Source organism: Polypterus senegalus, chromosome 2 (assembly GCF_016835505.1).
Source record: "Polypterus senegalus isolate Bchr_013 chromosome 2, ASM1683550v1, whole genome shotgun sequence".
NCBI classification, from domain to species: domain Eukaryota; kingdom Metazoa; phylum Chordata; class Cladistia; order Polypteriformes; family Polypteridae; genus Polypterus; species Polypterus senegalus.
Genome location: NC_053155.1, coordinates 130,428,598 through 130,447,951, shown reverse-complemented (window position 1 = coordinate 130,447,951; position 19,354 = coordinate 130,428,598). Strand labels below are relative to the sequence as shown.

The 19,354-nt window shown below is 37.4% G+C and overlaps 1 protein-coding gene across 15 annotated transcripts in view; it reads left to right on the top strand.

Annotated features, from left to right (window-relative positions):
* The window catches only part of dock9b (dedicator of cytokinesis 9b), a 389,040-nt gene that overhangs the window by 268,800 nt on the left and 100,886 nt on the right, over positions 1–19,354 (top strand). For all 15 annotated transcript variants that reach the window (XM_039744596.1, XM_039744605.1, XM_039744606.1 and 12 more), the window contains exons 24-28: positions 197–312; positions 508–577; positions 691–816; positions 3,469–3,540; positions 6,697–6,843. In XM_039744596.1, coding sequence (XP_039600530.1) covers positions 197–312; positions 508–577; positions 691–816; positions 3,469–3,540; positions 6,697–6,843 — 531 coding nt within the window. The remainder of the gene's footprint in view (positions 1–196; positions 313–507; positions 578–690; positions 817–3,468; positions 3,541–6,696; positions 6,844–19,354) is intronic.

Here is a 19,354-nt window from a genome sequence, read left to right as displayed (position 1 = left end):
TGGTAGCACAGTACACAGGAGATGATGAAAAAGAACCTTACCAAGTTGGTGCTTTTTGACTCATAATTTTTACTGCAATTAATTCTCAGGCAGCAGTATGCCTCATGTTATTGTCTGACAAAATATAATATTCTTATTTTTTCAGTTTACATATTTTTCTGTATTGATTTTTTTATCTGTGATATTTATAATTTAGAGTTTACATGCCATGGAGGATTATGTGATGATCAAATTCCTGCCAACTATCTTAAATCAGATGTTTCGAGTGCTAACTAAGGCCACACAGGAGGATGTTGCAGTCAATGTCACAAGGCAAGTTGTGCTTTTCTGCGGTAACTCTTAGTCTGTGCTATTTATATTCATCAGACTAATTTACTGCTAATATATAATTTTGCTTTTTCTGAAATGGTGTTTTATAAAATAAATACTTAGTAACTGATGGATGTTTTAGTTGTAAAACCCCTACTCTCATTTGTTAGTGATGCAGGGTTTATTTACTAATCTTAGAGTTATGATTCACGTTGTATCCCAGTGCCATGAGGAAGGTCTAGAGCACTACCTGCGTTCATACATAAAGGTATGTTTTCCTTTTTATATGTTGCCCTGTAGTAATCAATTTACAGCACATGTTCTGCTTTGTAATGGTTGCTTAATTGATTAATTTCTATTGGTTACTTTCCCTCCTTTAAGTATGTATTTAAAACTGAGCCCTACAATGCTACCTTCTCTAAAACTGTGCATGAGGAACTGACCAAAGCAATGACTGCCATCCTGAAGCCATCAGCCGATTTCCTCACAAGTAACAAACTACTTAAGGTATTTTCAAAGTTTTTTGCTGAATTTACTTAATCATGTGTGATTGTCCCTTATAAACAACTAAATTTATGGTTCTGTAATGATTACTGATTTCTTCCAATTTCTTTAACTACAAATATACTCATTAGAGACCAACACAAATTCTGTTTCAGTTCAGAGACCAAAAGCTACACTTTATATTTATGATTTGTGTTGTAGCAAACTTTGTTTTTCATGATATACAAAATACAGAGATAAATTGAAATTCAAGTGACATTAATTTTAACACTCTACCAATATACAGAAATGTGGAATCATTTTTTCCCAATACCAGATAGCCAAACATTGGTTGCTTCTCTATTTTTGATAGCTGTATTATCAGCTCAGCACAGCATATTTCACTATTATTATTTGGGCCGTGTTGTAGCACTTGATTATTTCATTCTAGGGCCATGTGCTTTAAAGTTGCTGTTGTAATGACCTGTGGTCATTTAATATGAAATGTGATTAGGATTCAAATTCAACCTTAACAAAACCCATTATACACATATATAGTATCTTGAGCATTTGTAAATTTGCTAGTTGATACCTCAGCCCTACAGAATCCCTAAAATGAAAAAGGAATGCATGCAGAAATGAGAATAAAAGTAAGACTTTTATACTATACAAAATTATTTAAAAAGCACCAGCTGTAAAATGTCTGCCATTTTCATTTCAAATACACATTGATGATTGAATTCACAGACATTAGGAAAGCCAAAAGGCTATTTTGATGTTTATGGTTCCACATTGTACTTTTTTTAAAGTATACAAAATGTACAGTTTGAAGCGTCATTTCGCAAAATGCTTTTAAAATATTCTATTTGCTAAATATGTAAAACAGCTGAACAATCAGCTCAAGGAGAAACATAATAATACAGCTGTGTTCAGTTCCAGCCAATAATGCCAAATGTAATACAATGGCAGAGCTTTCACAAAAGATGTGTGGAGTTACCAACTTAAATCACGACTAACTAACTTTTTGGGCCTCTTGCTACATTAAGTAGTGATTAAAGTTATTCTGAGTGCTACAGTACTGGGTAACTACCTTAAATTATTTGGTATCTAAGGTTAGTGATTGTGTGAAGTCATCTGCAGAAAAACATCTTTTACCATAAGATTTTGATCCAAATGCTGTAGAGAATAATGTAGTAGAAATGTTTTTGATTTGTTTAAGCCAAAAATTCTAATAATGCACCAGTGCAGTATAGGAGCAACTCATGGCAGCTACAGCAGATACATGTCTTAAAGGCTGAGATGCACACCTTAGTGGCATCTGTAAGCCAGTGTTGAATTAGTGCATATAATCTGCTTACAACAGCATACAAAATGCTACCTCATTTTTTTAAGAGAAAATCCCAGTCCTGATGCCAATGCACAACACCATTAGCAATGTAATATTTAAACCACAAGGAACGCACAGTATTCATGCACAAGGAAAGCAAAGAATTAAGAATAGGTCAGTAAAAAATTCCAAGCTGTTGATTTAATCGATGTAGTTTGTAGTGATGTCCAAGAAAAATATGGAACACAGATAACAGAATTTCTGATATAATCGGCATTTGTGGATAACAGCAAATAGTACCCAAAACAAAGACGTCTAGTCATGTGATCACAACTAAATCAGCAGTGCTGGTTTATCAAGACATTTGAACTTTTGCAATGACTGCATGCACCAACGTTTCAAATATTGTACTGTACAGTTAAGCAAACCAATTTAGCTCTTCTGCTGCAGTATCTGCTCCTTACTAATTCTAGTTTATGCTTGAAATTCTGCCCAGTTCAAGTATGTTGTCTTAAAGGAAAAGTTTGGTATTTTTAAGTCAAAAGTTATTTCTTCTCAGTTAAGGTATATAATAATTTGCCACATTACAGCATGTAATAAGTATCTATCTATCTATCTATCTATCTATCTATCTATTTATCTATCTATCTATCTATCTATCTATCTATCTAATAGTCAATAACAGCTCTTAAAGGGGAGAAATATGGGCTGGAGGAACCCATGCCCCGGGGGCCAAAACGTTGCTGTGGAATAAGACAAATAGCAAAGTGAAGTACATAGCCAGTCTCTTTAAAAATGTCTGATTCTCATAACAATGGTTTGCTTTTTTCCTTGCTAAATGACATGGATATATTGTTTTGCATTATGTGTGCAATCTCAAGGTGCAATCAATATTTGGTAACACTTTTGGCCTAGAAAAATAGTTGTATTCAGTAAGTGCTAATGCTTTGTTTTCACATTGAGTCCCCGGTATCCTTCACTTTCTTTATATAAGGCAAGAGTGGGCTAACTATTTTTTAAAATTTATTTTAAAAATGCTTTACTTTCTAACACAATTTCATGTAGCAAGCTAACACATACCATTATTATGAAAAAATACTACTGACTTGAAAAATACCAAACTTGCCCTTTAGTTGATATTACCTTAACAATTAAGATATAGTATTGTTATTGACATGCAAATGATTAAATGTTGAGTAATGTTTCAAGTAAAATATGTTGGAGTCTGTTACTCATTATTTTTTCCCAATTTTTTCCTATTATGTAACAGATGTAAAACATAATCATAAACTGCATTGTTGAATAAACTTAGATGACATTTTGTCCTTTGTACATTTTTGTTTTTACAGTATTCATGGTTTTTCTTTGAAGCTCTGATAAAGTCAATGGCCCAGTATTTAATAGATAGTGCTAAAGTCAAGGTGAGAATGAAATTTAATGTATCACATGGAATTAATTATACAAGTATCTGTACTTATACACATATACAATTATATATGGGGACTTTGTGTGTACAATATTATTACTTGTTTTTCTTTACTTGCTAATTCTTTCCTTATTTTTTGTTCATTAATTAGCTGTTATTACCCCTAACTTATTATCCATTTTGCAATTTGCATATAGTACTTGGTTGAATACAGTTGGAATTAGTTCATTATTTTTCAGGCAAAGATTCATTTGTAATTTTGAGTTAACATCCTTGATCTCCTAAGTTATCTAAGAAGCAACAGATTGTCCAAAATGAAAAGTTATAGTGACAGTCCTCCCAACATATAAGCCTGTTACACAATATACTGTATATTGTGGCCGGACATGGGAAGAAAAGACCGTGACAACTGAAGAATAGTTGGGACGCCAACCAGGTTGTCCCTTTTAATTTCCTCCTTTTTTAACTGAAAGTTAACACCTTCTGGCAACAAAACAAAGTGACCACAAGGGCGACGAAATAACACAATAAAGCTCTCTATAGCCATTTCTTTAACACAAACAGTCTCCCAGGGAGCTCTGCTTTGGTCAGGTCTCGGTTTCAAAAGACACCTCTTTCCAGGCATTTGGGCTTCTTACTTCTGTAAGACCAGAAGAAGCAGAGCTGATTGCCCTCACTGAGCAGTTTCTCTGAGCTGTGGAGGGAGAAGGATAAGACAAAGATAGCGACATTACCCCCTCTCACCCAGCGAATTATCACATACCTTGAATGAGCCAGCAAGGAGATCCTCCGACATGCATGTTTGGCAGTATATTGATGTAACATTCATACTTTTGAACATAGTCTGAAAAAATGTATGTACTTGAAAACCCATATTTACAATTATATTCATATGGCTTCCAGAGTCTAAATGACTTCTGCTGGTGTCCATACCAAGAGATGAACAGAAAGACAGACAGGTTGAGCTGTTTCATATTAAAGATGTTCTCTGAGTTTTGTGCTATAGTGTTGCTGCCTTGTTTTAATAGGAGTGGACTCCAGCACTCCATGCTTATTCTAATTGTTATGCATTCTTTGATTCCTTGTTCTATGACAACCTGTTGTTTTGATTAGATTTTTTTAGCACTGTTCCTGTTTTTGTATATCAACTATATGCATTTAATTAATTACTATATTTAATTATACTTAATTGTATCTTTTTCTTTATTACTGTTTAATGTGTCATAATCCACCGGTCACTGTACTATTAGAATGTATTGGTTAATTCTCATATCTTTCATCCTTCTTGCTTTTATAATCAACGTTATAATTGTACATTAAATTATAATTCACATACCCAGAATTATAGATTTTTTCTTGAAAAGCTAGGTTAACCATACTAGTCTAAGTTATGAGAAATTTACTTTTAGCAACCTTTGAACAAAGACTCTTTATCCACACCCACCCAAAACGTGGGTATGATGTAGCTGTATTGTGACAAGAAGGAGGATTATTGTAAGAAAATCCTGCATCTGACCATATGCTGGTGAGGTGTGTTCTTGAGTCCTGGTCTGACTGTTGACAGACTACCAAACATATCTGGTGAGAAAAATTTATGTTGACTGTCTAACTTTTAGAAAGGGGGTGTGTGTACCGGGTGATTGGTGATAGAAATCACACTACCTTTATTGAGCTACCCAAGCTGTTCTCATAAAAGAGAGACATGAAGATGCCAGAATTTTGTCATTATTGTACATGTCAAGATTTAGCATCCTTCACAATAATAGCAGATACTGAGGACTTGTTTTTCTAAAATGAACTAAAAAGGGACTCATGAAAACTGAAACTGTGTAATTTTTTTTGGATTGAATCAAGCTGGAAATGTAATCCCTTTCCAGCACTATATTGTTTTGAGTAGCCTGTATAGCAACAACAGAGAGCTCAAGACTAAGAGATTATAATGTCCAGCTCGTCTTGTAGGGTTGAGAATGCTATGGTAAGAACTCCAGTTATATACTGTACTACAAAACCACGACTAAGTGTACTGTATGTAGTTTATTTAATATAAAGCCCAGCAGAAATGATTTGAATTCAGTTGACATTCTAAAGTGGAGAAGGCTTGATAATATTTGTCATGGCACTGCTAAGTGGCAACATGCTGCATGTTGGTTAAACAATTTCACTGCACTCATGAAAATACTACCAGTATGACTACTTATACTGACAACTCAATTCACAGTGAACATAGTGAAAGACAAAAACTGTTTTACTCAATGCAAAAAAAAGTTAGGAAATTAAGTTAGTAAGTGGAGTTTGATTAGGGCAGACTAACCTTAAAGAAATAATTACATTTCTTTCAAGTCAAACTGTACTGCTACATATTTACATCATATCTCTTGTCAAAAAAATAAATTGGTTATTATATAAAGTTGCAGTACAAGATAGGTCTCGCATACATTAATAAATTAAAAAATTTGAAGTTATATGAAAGTACACAAATATCTTTAACAGTATTTAAATGTCAGAAACCATTGCTTTTTTAAGTTTGTTTGTCTACTGATTGTAACTGTAGCAAAATAAGCACTTTCTGATTTTTTAGCAAGTAAAAATGTAAGCATTGATAATTAGTAAACTGATAATTAGACAGGGTTTTTCATTTTTTTTTTTTTTTGCTTCATGAAAACAGCAACATGATCTCTCACACATGTATTCATGATGAATTAATTGAGATTTGCTGAGAATGCCACACTGCTGTTTTTACAGACAGGCATAAGCTCTGTCTGTCTGTCTGTCTGTCTGTCTATCTATCTATCGATCGTGCATTTCATGACTATCTTTCTTTCTTTCACACTAAACAGTAGATTGGAGATTGTTAATTATTTCCATCTGTTGATTCCCTTCTGATGAATCAGAAGATAAGAAGAACATCTGTATCTTCTGCATGATGTCTTGGTGTACTGACTTATAATGCTAATTTCTTCTAAAAATTTATAGTAGCAAAACTAACCACTTAAAAATGTAAATAAGATATTTTAGTTAATTTAGTGTACTAGTATCTAATTTCTTGTTTAACTCACACAGGCCTGGTTATGATATGTTTTGAAACAAACTCATAGCAGTTTTTATTTTTTTTACTTTGAGTCTAATATATGTACATTTATATTTTTTCCAGTTATCCAGGAACCAGCGATTCTCCGCCTCTTTTCACCATTCCGTGGAGACTCTAGTTAACATGCTGATGCCCCATATTACTCAGAAATACAAAGAGAGTTTGGAAGTGGCAAGAAATGCAAATCATAGCCTTGCAGTTTTTATTAAGGTAAACAGCCATTTTCTCATATATCTCTGATATGTATTTTAAGAGCAGACATGAACTTCATTTGATAGTCTTGTTTTCTTAATTCTAGTGATTTAGGTGTGCTTAATGAAATGATATACAGAATATAAACTAATAATTTTGTTGAATGTGTAATTTAGGTCTCTGGAAGGTACCCTCACTTTTTTAGTTAACTATATTGTTAGAAATTTCACCACAATATGGAGGTGGCAAGTAGAAGCCGGGAGGATCAAAGAAAATTTGGGGTGCCTATTAGGCTACCCCGTTTAGTGCAGTTGTCCAAAACATAGAATGGAAATAAGTGCTCATTAGTCCAACTGAAAAAAAATACTTCATATATGCTCTTTTAGCCTCAAAGTCTTTTCTAAACAATAAGCTCTAACAAGTGGGTCTGAGACGAGGAGCTCATGTATGCTGGAAAATGTTCCATCTACTTAAAGTGTGTGGCTTACTTGTGTGGGAGCATGGCTGAGTTGCCCTATATTGGCGGTTTCTCAGAGTTAGGGAAGAGAAAAGAGAAGATATGGTTAGCTTTAGCCCCATCCTGTCCCGGTGGGTTATTTCATATATTACTCAAGCCTGGAAGGTAATTCTTAGTCACGCATGCAAGATAATGAGCTATATATTTTGGTTCTTTCTATCACTTTCTCTTGCACATGAAACATTAGTTTGCCCGTAGGTGACGGGAGGGTTCAGCAAAAATATCTTTATTACACTGTCACCGAGTGAGTTTAAAGTGTCTACCGAAAATGCACAGAGATGTTGTTTAACAAAAAACATACAGAAAAGATACAGATAAAGCAATGTAAACTGCAGTAAAGCAGCATGAGCACAAGGCAGCAGTATGACCACAAGCATGGCTCTACAGCACAACAAAATATCTTTTATCTTTATCTTACCTATTATTTTCATATCTTCATGTGTATGATTTAGGTGCTCCAGTTTCCTTCACAAAACAGTAGTGGAGTAATCTTGCAATGTTAGCCACAGTTGTTTTTTGTTCTTCCTCACAGTAACAGAGTTTAAATCCTGAAACAGTCACTTTTTGCATTGTGTTTACTTGTTTTCCACTTGTCTGTATGAAATACCTCAATGATACCTCTCACACGCAAAACACAAAGTTTTTGTCGATTGTCAAGTACTACAATAAGTGGCCCATTACGAGTGAGTGTGGATGGCCTGGAACAACGGGTTTCTGACTTGTGTCTTATGTTGCCAGGATAGCCCTTTATTTGAATAAACTGGTTTGGCAAATTAATGAATGACAGAAATATTTACATTTAATAAATACAGATATATAGCACATTTCAAAAATCTATACTCAATGTTTAAATTTAAACTTTAGTTAATATAAAGGCTGAAATTGAGATGAGGTGTGTCCAAACCTTTTCACATATAATATTTTAACTAACAATATTTAACTTTTTGGAAAAATAATTAAGAATAAATGCTCTGGTTGCTCAAATGTGTAAATCTTTCTAATGGAAGTTGTGTTCTTGGATTTATTCAGACACATTTCAGACAAAAGTACAAAAGTAATTTGCCCTCACCTCTCATTAGACTGAAGTATTTCTCATTATCCCTAAATGAAATTACCTTTCTCTAGTACACAGTTAACCATAGTACACAAGTGTCTAATAATGTATATATCATTATTATTTTATTTTTTGTTTGCATTTTTTTGATTTTATTAAAATCAAATAACATTCCATACAAGCAAGTCATGGTTAACAAGACTAGGTTTGAAACGCATCAACCACCACCCATGAGAAGAGAGATAGGCCAGCAGTCCAAAACTTTAAACAAGTGAAAATAAGTAAATAGATAAATTAATAAATGATTAATAAATAGAATAAAAACAGAGGGGAGATTCCCCAATTTAAATGCTTTTTCTAAAATATTGTTGATTGGATCCTGCCAGGTTTTGAAAACGTTTTGTACAGATCCTCTGAGTATATCTTATTAAGTGGTACAGATTAGGTGAAGCTAATAAAAATTACTTTTATATATCATTTTAAAGTGAAGTGAAGTGTAGCAAAAATGTCAAAAAATGTATTATTCATTGTGTGGTACATCTTAGTACAAAAAACAACAGGCCTGTTTGGATTAATGAAAAACACAAGATGAAGAGTTCAATCTGCCAATAAGACTAAATAAAACAATATAATAGGGAGGAATATACAGTGCATCCGGAAAGTATTTACAGCGCATCACTTTTTCCACATTTTGTTATGTTACAGCCTTATTCCAAAATGGATTAAATTCATTTTTTTCCTCAGAATTCTACACACAACACCCCATAATGACAACGTGAAAAAAGTTTAATTGAGGTTTTTGCAAATTTATTAAAAATAAAAAAATTGAGAAATCACATGTACATAAGTATTCACAGCCTTTTCTCAATACTTTGTCGATGCACCTTTGGCAGCAATTACAGCCTCAAGTCTTTTTGAACATGATGCCACAAGCTTGGCACACCTATCCTTGGCCAGTTTCGCCCATTCCTCTTTGCAGCACCTCTCAAGCTCCATCAGGTTGGATGGGAAACGTCGGTGCACAGCCATTTTAAGATCTCTCCAGAGATGTTCAATCGGATTCAAGTCTGGGCTCTGGCTGGGCCACTGAAGGACATTCACAAAGTTATCCTGAAGCCACTCTTTTGATATCTTGGCTGTGTGCTTAGGGTCGTTGTCCTGCTGAAAGATGAACCCGTTGCCCCAGTCTGAGGTCAAGAGCTCTCTGGAGCAGGTTTTTAATCCAGGATGTCTCTGTACATTGCTGCAGTCATCTTTTACTTTATCCTGACTAGTGTCCCAGTTCCTGCCGCTGAAAAACATCCCCACAGCATGATGCTGCCACCACCATGCTTCACTGTAGGGATGGTATTGGCCTGGTGATGAGCGGTGCCTGGTTTCCTCCAATCGTGACGCCTGGCATTCACACCAAAGAGTTCAATCTTTGTCTCATCAGACCAGAGAATTTTGTTTCTCATGGTCTGAGAGTCCTTCAGGTGCCTTTTTGCAAACTCCAGGCGGGCTGCCATGTGCCTTTTACTAAGGAGTGGCTTTCGTCTGGCCACTCTACCATACAGGCCTGATTGGTGGATTGCTGCAGAGATGGTTGTCCTTCTGGAAGGTTCTCCTCTCTCCACAGAGGACCTCTGGAGCTCTGACAGAGTGAACATCGGGTTCTTGGTCACATCTCTGACTAAGGCCCTTCTCCCCCAATCACTCAGTTTAGATGGCCGGCTAGCTCTAGGAAGAGTCCTGGTGGTTTCAAACTTTTTCCACAGATGATGGAGGCCACTGTGCTCGTTGGGACCTTCAAAGCAGCAGAAATTTTTCCGGTGCAAGGGTAAAATGAATTGGGAAGCGCTGATATATATGTATGTGTGTGTGTATACAGTAATCCCTCGCTATATCACGCTTCAACTTTTGCGGCTTCACTCTGTCGCGGATTTTAAATGTAAGCATATCTAAATACATATCATGGATTTTTTCGCTGGTTCACTGATTTCTGCGGACAATGCGTCTTTTAATTTATGGTACATGCTTCCTCAGTTTGTTTGCCCAGTTGAGTTCATACAAGGAATGCTATTGGTGGATGGCTTAGAAGCTACCCAATCAGAGCATGTATTATATATTAACTAAAACTCCTCAGTGCTATAAGATATGCTTCCCACGCGGTGCTTGATTGTTTGCTTGTCTCTGCCTCTGTCTCACCCTCTCTGTCATTCTCTGCACCTGACGGAGGGTGTGTGAGCAGAGGTGCTGTTTGCACAGTTTGCTTAAAAGATACTGACGCTCCTCTAAAAAATGCAGCTTTATTGCGGTGCTCGGCATATTTAAAAGCACAAAAGCACACATATTGATTTTTTCATTGTTTGCTTTAATCTCACTCTCTCTCTCTGACGTTCTCTGCGCCTGACGGAGGAGATGTGAGCAGAGGGGCTGTTTGCACAGAGGCTGTTTGCTTAGAAGATACTGACGCTCCTCTGAAAAATGCCGCTTTATTGCGGTGCTTCGGGCAAACTTAAAAGCACACGTATTGATTTTTTGATTGTTTGCTTTTCTTTGCGAGCGCTCTCTCTCTGTCTTAAATTCTCTGCTCCTGATATAGACACTCCTTTGAAGAAAAGATATATTTGCATTCTTTTAATTGTGAGAAAGAACTGTCATCTCTGTTTTGTCATGGAGCAGTTTAAACTTTTGACTAAAGGGTGTTATTTCATGTCTAGAGGGCTCTAATGTTAACAGTGTGGGAGAGTTTATAAGGGCTTAAAATATATAAAAATAACTATAAAAACATATGGTTTCTACTTCGCGGATTTTCATCTATCGCGGGGGGTTCTGGAACGCAACCCCCGCAATCGAGGAGGGATTACTGTATATAATATATGTGTGTATATATATATATATATATATATATATAGTTTTACTGTCAAATAATGCAAAGAGTACGCAACACATGTTTCGCCCTAATTCTGGGCTCATCAGGCCTACACACTCACTGCACCCCCTCTCGGGATTTGAACCTCAGACGTCAGCGCTAGAGACAAAGCCTCTTGTGTTGCGCCACGGCGTGTGGTTCATTTATTTGACAGTATGTAGATCAGTGTGTATATATATATATATATATATATATATCACCACAATGTGTCTGAAGGTGCTGCACGCATCCTGGCCAAGTCAGGTGTCAGAATAGCACACAAACCCATGAACAATCTGCGCACGGTCCTCTTTAATGCCAAAAACAAGAAATCGACAGCAGAAACACTAAACGCAGTATACAGCATTCCATGCAGTTCGTGCTCAGCGGTATACATAGGACAAACTTCAAAAAGAATCGCAACACGCATACAGGAACACCGCAACGCCGTCAGAAGAAAGGACACACTGTCATTGATCTATAAGCATACTAAATCAACAGGACATACATTTAATTGGGACGATGTACAAGTAAAATTTAAAGCCAATAATAAAAGTGCTAGAGAGCTGGCTGAATCCTGGTTATCAAATGAGAACGCCATCAACAGACACTTGGACATAAATCCAGCATGTACAAACTTAAGAAGAACTTATTCTTAATAAACAAGACTTTACTCCCAACAACCTCACCCCCCCACACGGACCTAGCCAACCCCCTGTAAGGTATTGCTATATATTGCCTTTGATTCTTGTAAGTCTAAGCATTATCCTCTGATGAAGACCCCTGGTAGGTTGAAAGCTCAGGAATAAAAACTACTTTATGATCGTGATTCACTTTCTCCCTTTGTGGATCTCCAGCTGCTAATATGCAAACCGTATCACAGACCTTCTCTTCCATATATATATATATATATATATATATATATATATATATATATATATATATATATATATAAAATACCAGCTTCACAGCGTAAGTACTGCCTTAAAATATTTATTAAGAAGAAAATTAAACCTTTTTAAACTGAGAGAAAATATACCAATAATTATTTGTTAAGGATCTCTTTGTATACCACATTGTCAATTCGGCCCTCCTGTTCTAATATGACCAAGCTGTGTGCTGAGCTTACTCTCGACCATGCAATGTACAGTTGGCCATGCGAAAAGTAATCTTGTCTGAAATTTCACAGCTTGGATTGCTGCTGTCATAATCGGTTCGAGTTTCATTATTGTTTCAATTATGACAGTATTTGCAGGACTTGTGTTGAAATGACATTCGGCATCTATCAAGCGTTGTAAGCATACAACCGGTTTCATCGATAACTTCACATCCAGCTTTTGAGAGTTTAAACATTCATAAACATCAAAGTGTCCACTACTGAAATCGTCACCTGTGAATCTAAGATGTTTAAGAGGCATTGGCGGTTGTCGAAAGGTGTAAAATATTTGGCCATTTCGGTACACTTGAAAACGACAACCAAACAATTCAGCGGCAGCCATCAACTCACATGCAGAACCCTAGGTGAAGGGCTTAAGCATTTCACTCTTATAGTGCTCCTGTGTAGTATAATTATCTCCTGTACCGTCATCAGTCCACACCTTGAACCTGTCCCAGTCATTCAATACATAAGACACAATGTTCCTCCGGATATCAAGAGTGAGCCTGATATGGCCGTGCAATATGTAACACAGAGAATGGAAAAGGCAGGTGCCATCTCCAGGCATGGAAACCACTCGGTAAGTGACAGTTCTTTGATCGATGGTGATCACCTCGATAGACATGTTAATGGGGTACGGTTGGAATGATAAAGGAAATGGGTACCTGAACAATGTAAAGTAAGTTTAAAATACCTACACATTAACTATAATCGTAATAAACGAACAATAAAACAGCGGAGAAGCCGTGGATTAAATAAAAAGGCTGTAGTTATCAGCTGGAAGTGAATCACGTGGTGAAGCAAGGAAGGGAATGTAGAGACCAGAGCGACGGATGGCCTTATATAGGCAGGCAGCCAACAAAACGTGGGAGGCAGAGGGATGGGGGACCCAATGCCGCCTCACACGGTGACCGAGCTGCAGGCTATGGATGTATATATGTACGTAAGTAGGATTTAGTTAGCGTTGGGAACCCGCGTACCAAATTTCTTGAAGATGGGCCCATAAGTAACAAAGACCGTTAAAAAGTTCAATATGGCGGCCGACAGTGGCATCATACCACAGAAATAAGTACGTACATTGGTTTCGGTTAGCGCAGGGAAGCCACCTACCAAATTTCGTGAAGATGGGGTCAGCCTTCTACCTACATGGGAAGTTGGAGAATTAGTGACGTTGAAAAGTTCAATATGGCGGCCGACAGTGGCGTCATACCACCGAAATAAGTATGTACATCGGTTTCGGTTAGCGCAGAGAAGCCACCTACCAAATTTCGTGAAGATGGGGCCATAAATATGAAAGTTCAACATGGCGGACTTTGTCGACTGTTTTGACCGTTACATGTAGAATTTCGAAATGAAACCTGCTTAACATTTGTAAGTAAGCTGTAAGGAATAAGCCTGCCAAATTTCAGCCTTCTACCTACACGGGAAGTTGGAGAATTAGTGATGAGTGAGTGAGTGAGTGAGGGCTTTGGGCTTTGTATTATATATATATATATATATATATATATATATATATATATATATATATATATATATATATATGATAACTCCTGTAGCCACAATAAATGCCTTTATTGAATAGACAAACCAGGGGTGAGCAAGTTCCTTTCTACTGCAGCCACAGCTGCGACACACATAAAAAACATCAATAATAATTCATAAACTTGCAATATTATTTAGGAAAATCGCAACATTTTACTCACCAAAAATTCTGATTATTTGTAAACAAAATATATCCTCCTCTCTTTCCTCAAAAACTGTTCAATTACTCTGTCGTACGGATTATCCATGTGCTTCAGTTCCATCAAAAAGTCCCTTTCTATCGTCATCGAAGCTAATGCTGAAAGTCAAACCTGCCCTGTCATGTTTCTGGCATAAGTTTTAATTCGCTTTAGGGCTGAAAATGTCTGCTCGACAGAAGCAGTGTACACGGGAATGGTCACCGCCAAATATACCAATGTGAACAGCTGCCCCATGCTCTCATTCAGATTTTTCTAAAGAAGGAAGTCAAGGAGATCAGTGGGAGATTTTTCTGCAAAATTATCCATGGCATACATTACAGTCAGTTCTGTTTTTAGCCGAGACAGGTCAAAAACTGCTCAGTGGCTGTTGTGTTAAACTGGAAAAGGCTGCATGCGTGAAATTTTTCTTGTATTCCCGAAACTTCTGGGGCTCGAAGAGTGTGACAAACATCAGGTTTTCATGGTCTTGAAATCTGGTCTGTGTCTGGCAAATAATATTGTCCAGAATCCTGCCATGGAGTTGGCCGTAGTGCACGCGAGGATCTTGTGCTTGCGGTGCGTTCAGTGGCCTCATAGAGTTCCTCATATCGGCTTCTATCCAATCAATGGGTCTGAATACGGTGACTTTGCCGTACGCCTGCTAGAGGGCCCTACAGGCACCAACTCAAAATCTGATTAGTTGAAGCAACAGGTTAATCGACATTTATTTTGTGTTCGAGTGCCTGCACAATGGATTGTGAAGGCCTCTCTGCCTGGCAACAAATAATGGCTGAAATGTGATTGGTTAAATGCTTTAATACGAAAATACATGCCTGGAAGCAGCACAACCATCGGAAAAGCTATGAAAGGAAGCGGACAGACTATTTGGAATTATTTAATAAGTATTCATGGACAAAATATAATTAACATCAGTTTGTGATTCATTTTTTTACTTATGAATATGCTAAGCACAGTCCTTGACCCGCGAATATTTACCTTATATGGGCAGGCACTCAATTATGTGGGAGGCGTGATGATGCGAGATGCAACTCCGCCTCCCACGGCCATCGAGCTGCAGTCTATTACAGTATATGTACGAAAATAGGTTCCAGTTATGACCATTACTCGTAGAATTTCGAAATGAAACCTGCCCAACTTTTTAAGTAAGCTGTAATAAATGAGCCTGCCAAATTTCAGCCTTTTACCTACACGGGAAGTTGGAGAATTAGTGATGAGTGAGTCAGTCAGTGAGTGAGTCAGTTAGTCAGTCAGTCAGTCAGTCAGTGAGGGCTTTGCCTTTTATTAGTATAGATATATATACTAGGGGGCTCTGCCCCCTGCTCGCTTCGCTCGCCCACCCCCGTGTTTGGTTTAATTTACTGGATATACAATACAGTACAATTTATTTTTTGTATAGCCCAAAATCACACAAGAAGTGCCACAATGGGCATTAACAGGCCCTGCCTCCTGACAGACCCCCAGCTTTGACCCTCTAAGAAGACCAGAAAAAAACTCCCCAAAAAAAATCCCTTGTAGGGAAAAAATTAAAGAAATCTTGGGAAAGGTAGTTCAAAGAGAGACCCCTTTCCAAGCAGGTTGGGCGTGCAGTGGGTGTCAAACAGAAGGGGGTCAATACAATACAGTACAATACATAGAACAGAATACATCCTCAATACAGTATAAAAATAAAAATTCTAGAAGTACAGAGTAGAATTTCACATTAGCTGATATCATATAATATGCTATGGATTTGTTTTAAGTCCTGGGTACCTCATTCATCAAGCTGCCTCCCCCATTTGGCCATTCCACAGCTGAAATAGCGCTAATCAGATGAAAGGACACCTCTTTCCCACGATTCCTGCGATCCTCCATCAGGGATGACTTTACCTTAGGCAGGCAATATACTCGTTGTGAAGGGGAGGTGCATCTGAACGTACGCTAAGGATATGCCGTTGCATCATCTGCTGTCTTCCTGCTGTTGGCAAGCTGCACGTTTTGCTTGTCTCTTGTTGTTATTTTAATAGCTGGGTGCACATGATACTTGTCTGGCAGATGCTATCCAACAACTGCTAGGTTAGATGCCTGAGGACCTGTTTTAAATGATGGCTCACTGGCTGGTCTCACGTGACGTTCTAAAAACAATAGTTATCCCTTTTATTTACGACCCCGGGCGTGGTTAAATTTTTTCTTGCAGGACGTTTATCGCTGCTCGCTTGCTCCCGGGGTGGGAGCTGCTGTCGCGCTGCCCTTCGATCTTTTTAAAGCCTTTACAGCCGCTGTCCTTTGTCCTACGTTGTGTCTCTGCTGCTTGCGTTCTGATCGTTTCAATGTCATCATAAATATACACCTGATCGAATTGTGTTTTCTTTGAAATTATACTTATCGTTGCTTTAACTGGTGCGGGTCCACAGATTATCATAGTATATGTTTCATTATTGTGTAAATCTACGTTTTGTGCATTGAATGATGTGCACTGAGACACCTGTATTTGTGTTTGCTGCTTCCCTTTCCCCTACTGTTTTTTTTTTTTGTTTGTTTTGTTTTTTGCCCATTCTCTTTCATCTCGCGGTTCTTTTATTTGTCTTTCGTGATCTTAACGTGAAGATCATGTATCGTCTACTAGTTATTCATTCCACAGGATTTCCTTTTATAATATATATATATATATATATATATATATATATATATATATATATACACACTTGTGTATATATATACTGTAACAGATAGCATGGCCACAGACAGACACGACACCAATGTCCAAAACACTTGGGTTTATTTACACTGCTGTTTACAATTTGGTTCCACCCACACACACACTATTCCTCAGTCCTTTCTGTCTTCTGCTGCCTCCACTCCTCCCTCGCAAGCTCTGTCTTCCTCCTCCCAACTCCAGCTCCTTGAAGGGAGTGAGGCGGCCCCTTCTGTCATGCCTCGGATGTGCTCCAGGTGCTTTATGATGGTCATCCGGCAGCACTTCCTGTTGTGGCAGAAGCGCTGCCCTTGCACCCGGAAGCACTCCGGGCGTACACAGTTCCTGGAGTGGCAGCACTTCCTGGTGTGGCATATAGGTAGACGCCGTATTCACTGTGTTCCCCAGTCGACACGATACGTCAGCGCATACGCCATATCGCGAGTGGCAAAAGTGGCATTTAAACTAATACAGGTAGACGTGGAAACTGGGTTTTCTGATGAAAAAACAATAACGTTTAAAACAGTATTGTTTACATTCAACAGATTTTGGCGAATCATTTAAATGAAATTATTTATATCCATTTATACACTAATAATTGCAATTATTAAATATTAATAATAATTATTATTATTATTAAATAATTCCTCCCATATAAATAAAATTTCTCAGACTGCCTTCTTCCTTTCCGAAACATTTCTAGACTTCATCCTGTTCTTGCGCAACACAGTACTGAAGTATTGGTTAATGCCGTAGTCACCTCACATATAGATTACCATAATGCTATTCTATCTGGCATCCCACAAAAACTTATCCATCGCTTACAACTTCTTCAAAATTCTGCTGCCAGGATAATAACCTGTTCTAAATCCACTGAACATATTACACCTATTCTCTCTCAACTTCACTGGTTCCTTGTTAACTACAGAATACAATACAAAATACTGCTCTTAACATTTAAACCTCTCCACAACCTTGCTCCTCCCTACCTCACTGATCTCCTACAGACTTACACTCCCTCTCGCTAACTCAGATCCTCATCTGCATCTCTACTTTCTGTACCACACATCAAACTCTGTTCTATGGGAGCTCGAGCATTCTGTCATAGTGCTCCTCAACTCTGGAATTCTCTTCCCTCTCATATACGTCGGCTCGATTCAATAACACATATTAAAACTACCCTCAAAACTTATCTTTTCAAACTGACATACCAATTGTGAATTTTGCGCTGTTACTGCCAGTTATCTTTGTTTGTTTGCTAATTATTGCTTTTTTTTATAATTCTCTTGTTTTAATTTTACTATTTTTATTGTAAGGTGACATTGAGTGCTAAGAAAGGTACCTATTAAATAAAATGTATTATTATTATTATTATTATTATTATTATTATTATTAATGAAAACGAAAACTTGACCAATGTCTGAAAGTCAAAATAGTAAGACTGCAACTGGCAGCCTGGTCTTTCTTTTAACAGTGAAATGATACACTCAATGACAAAAATAAACAATTTTATTGTATTCAAGTTGGCTTAATAATTTCTGCTACCAAACTAGCAAGGCACACATCACAGGACAACTTTCTCAAAATCCCATCTAAGGGCTACCACCCAGTGCTTCCTGAGGTGGATTTCTTTGGGAAAACCTTCAAAGTTTGAGAAATGTTAACAGCTAATAGCAATCTACATAGTTAGTGACCAAATACGTTTATCCAAAACATTCTTTGGAGGCTCACTTGAGCACATAAATGCATAGCTTTGCTAGCTTAGCCTGGCGTAGCTAAAGTTAAGATTATAAAACAGGATTTTCTACTGGCCATATATAACCAAAACAATTGTTCAGCCTTTCCTATGAAATGTAATCCCCCGGGATCTGGTTTGGAGCATATAGCGGTTTGTACAATCCCAAGCAGCACATGCATTAGGCATCTATATCATTTACTTCACTCCACAGCAGTGCCACTTGCAATATGGTGGCGATGTTGATGTACGATGCTGCTGGTCATGCCGTGTCTAGTAATACTATGTCTATGGCCCGTGATGGAAATCAGGGGGCTGCCCTTTTGCATCCAGGGGAGATATTGCTCCTTTCCCAGTCCTTCCCTGATCCAGGCATCCCGGTGGGGCAAGATCCCTGGCCATCTGCCACAACATACACACACACACACATATATATATAATATTCACACACATATATACATATACATATATATACAGTGCATCCAGAAAGTATTCATACGCATCACTTTTTTCACATTTTGTTATGTTACAGCCTTATTCCAAAATAGATTTAATTCATTTTTTTCCTCAGAATTCTACACACACCCCATAATGACAATGTGAAAAAGTTTACTTCAGATATTTGCAAATTTATTAAAAATAAAAAAAATTAAGAAAGCACATGTACATAAGTATTCACAGCCTTTGCCATGAAGCTCAAAATTGAGCTCAGGTGCATTCTGTTTCCCCTGATCATCCTTGAGATGTTTCTGCAGCTTAAT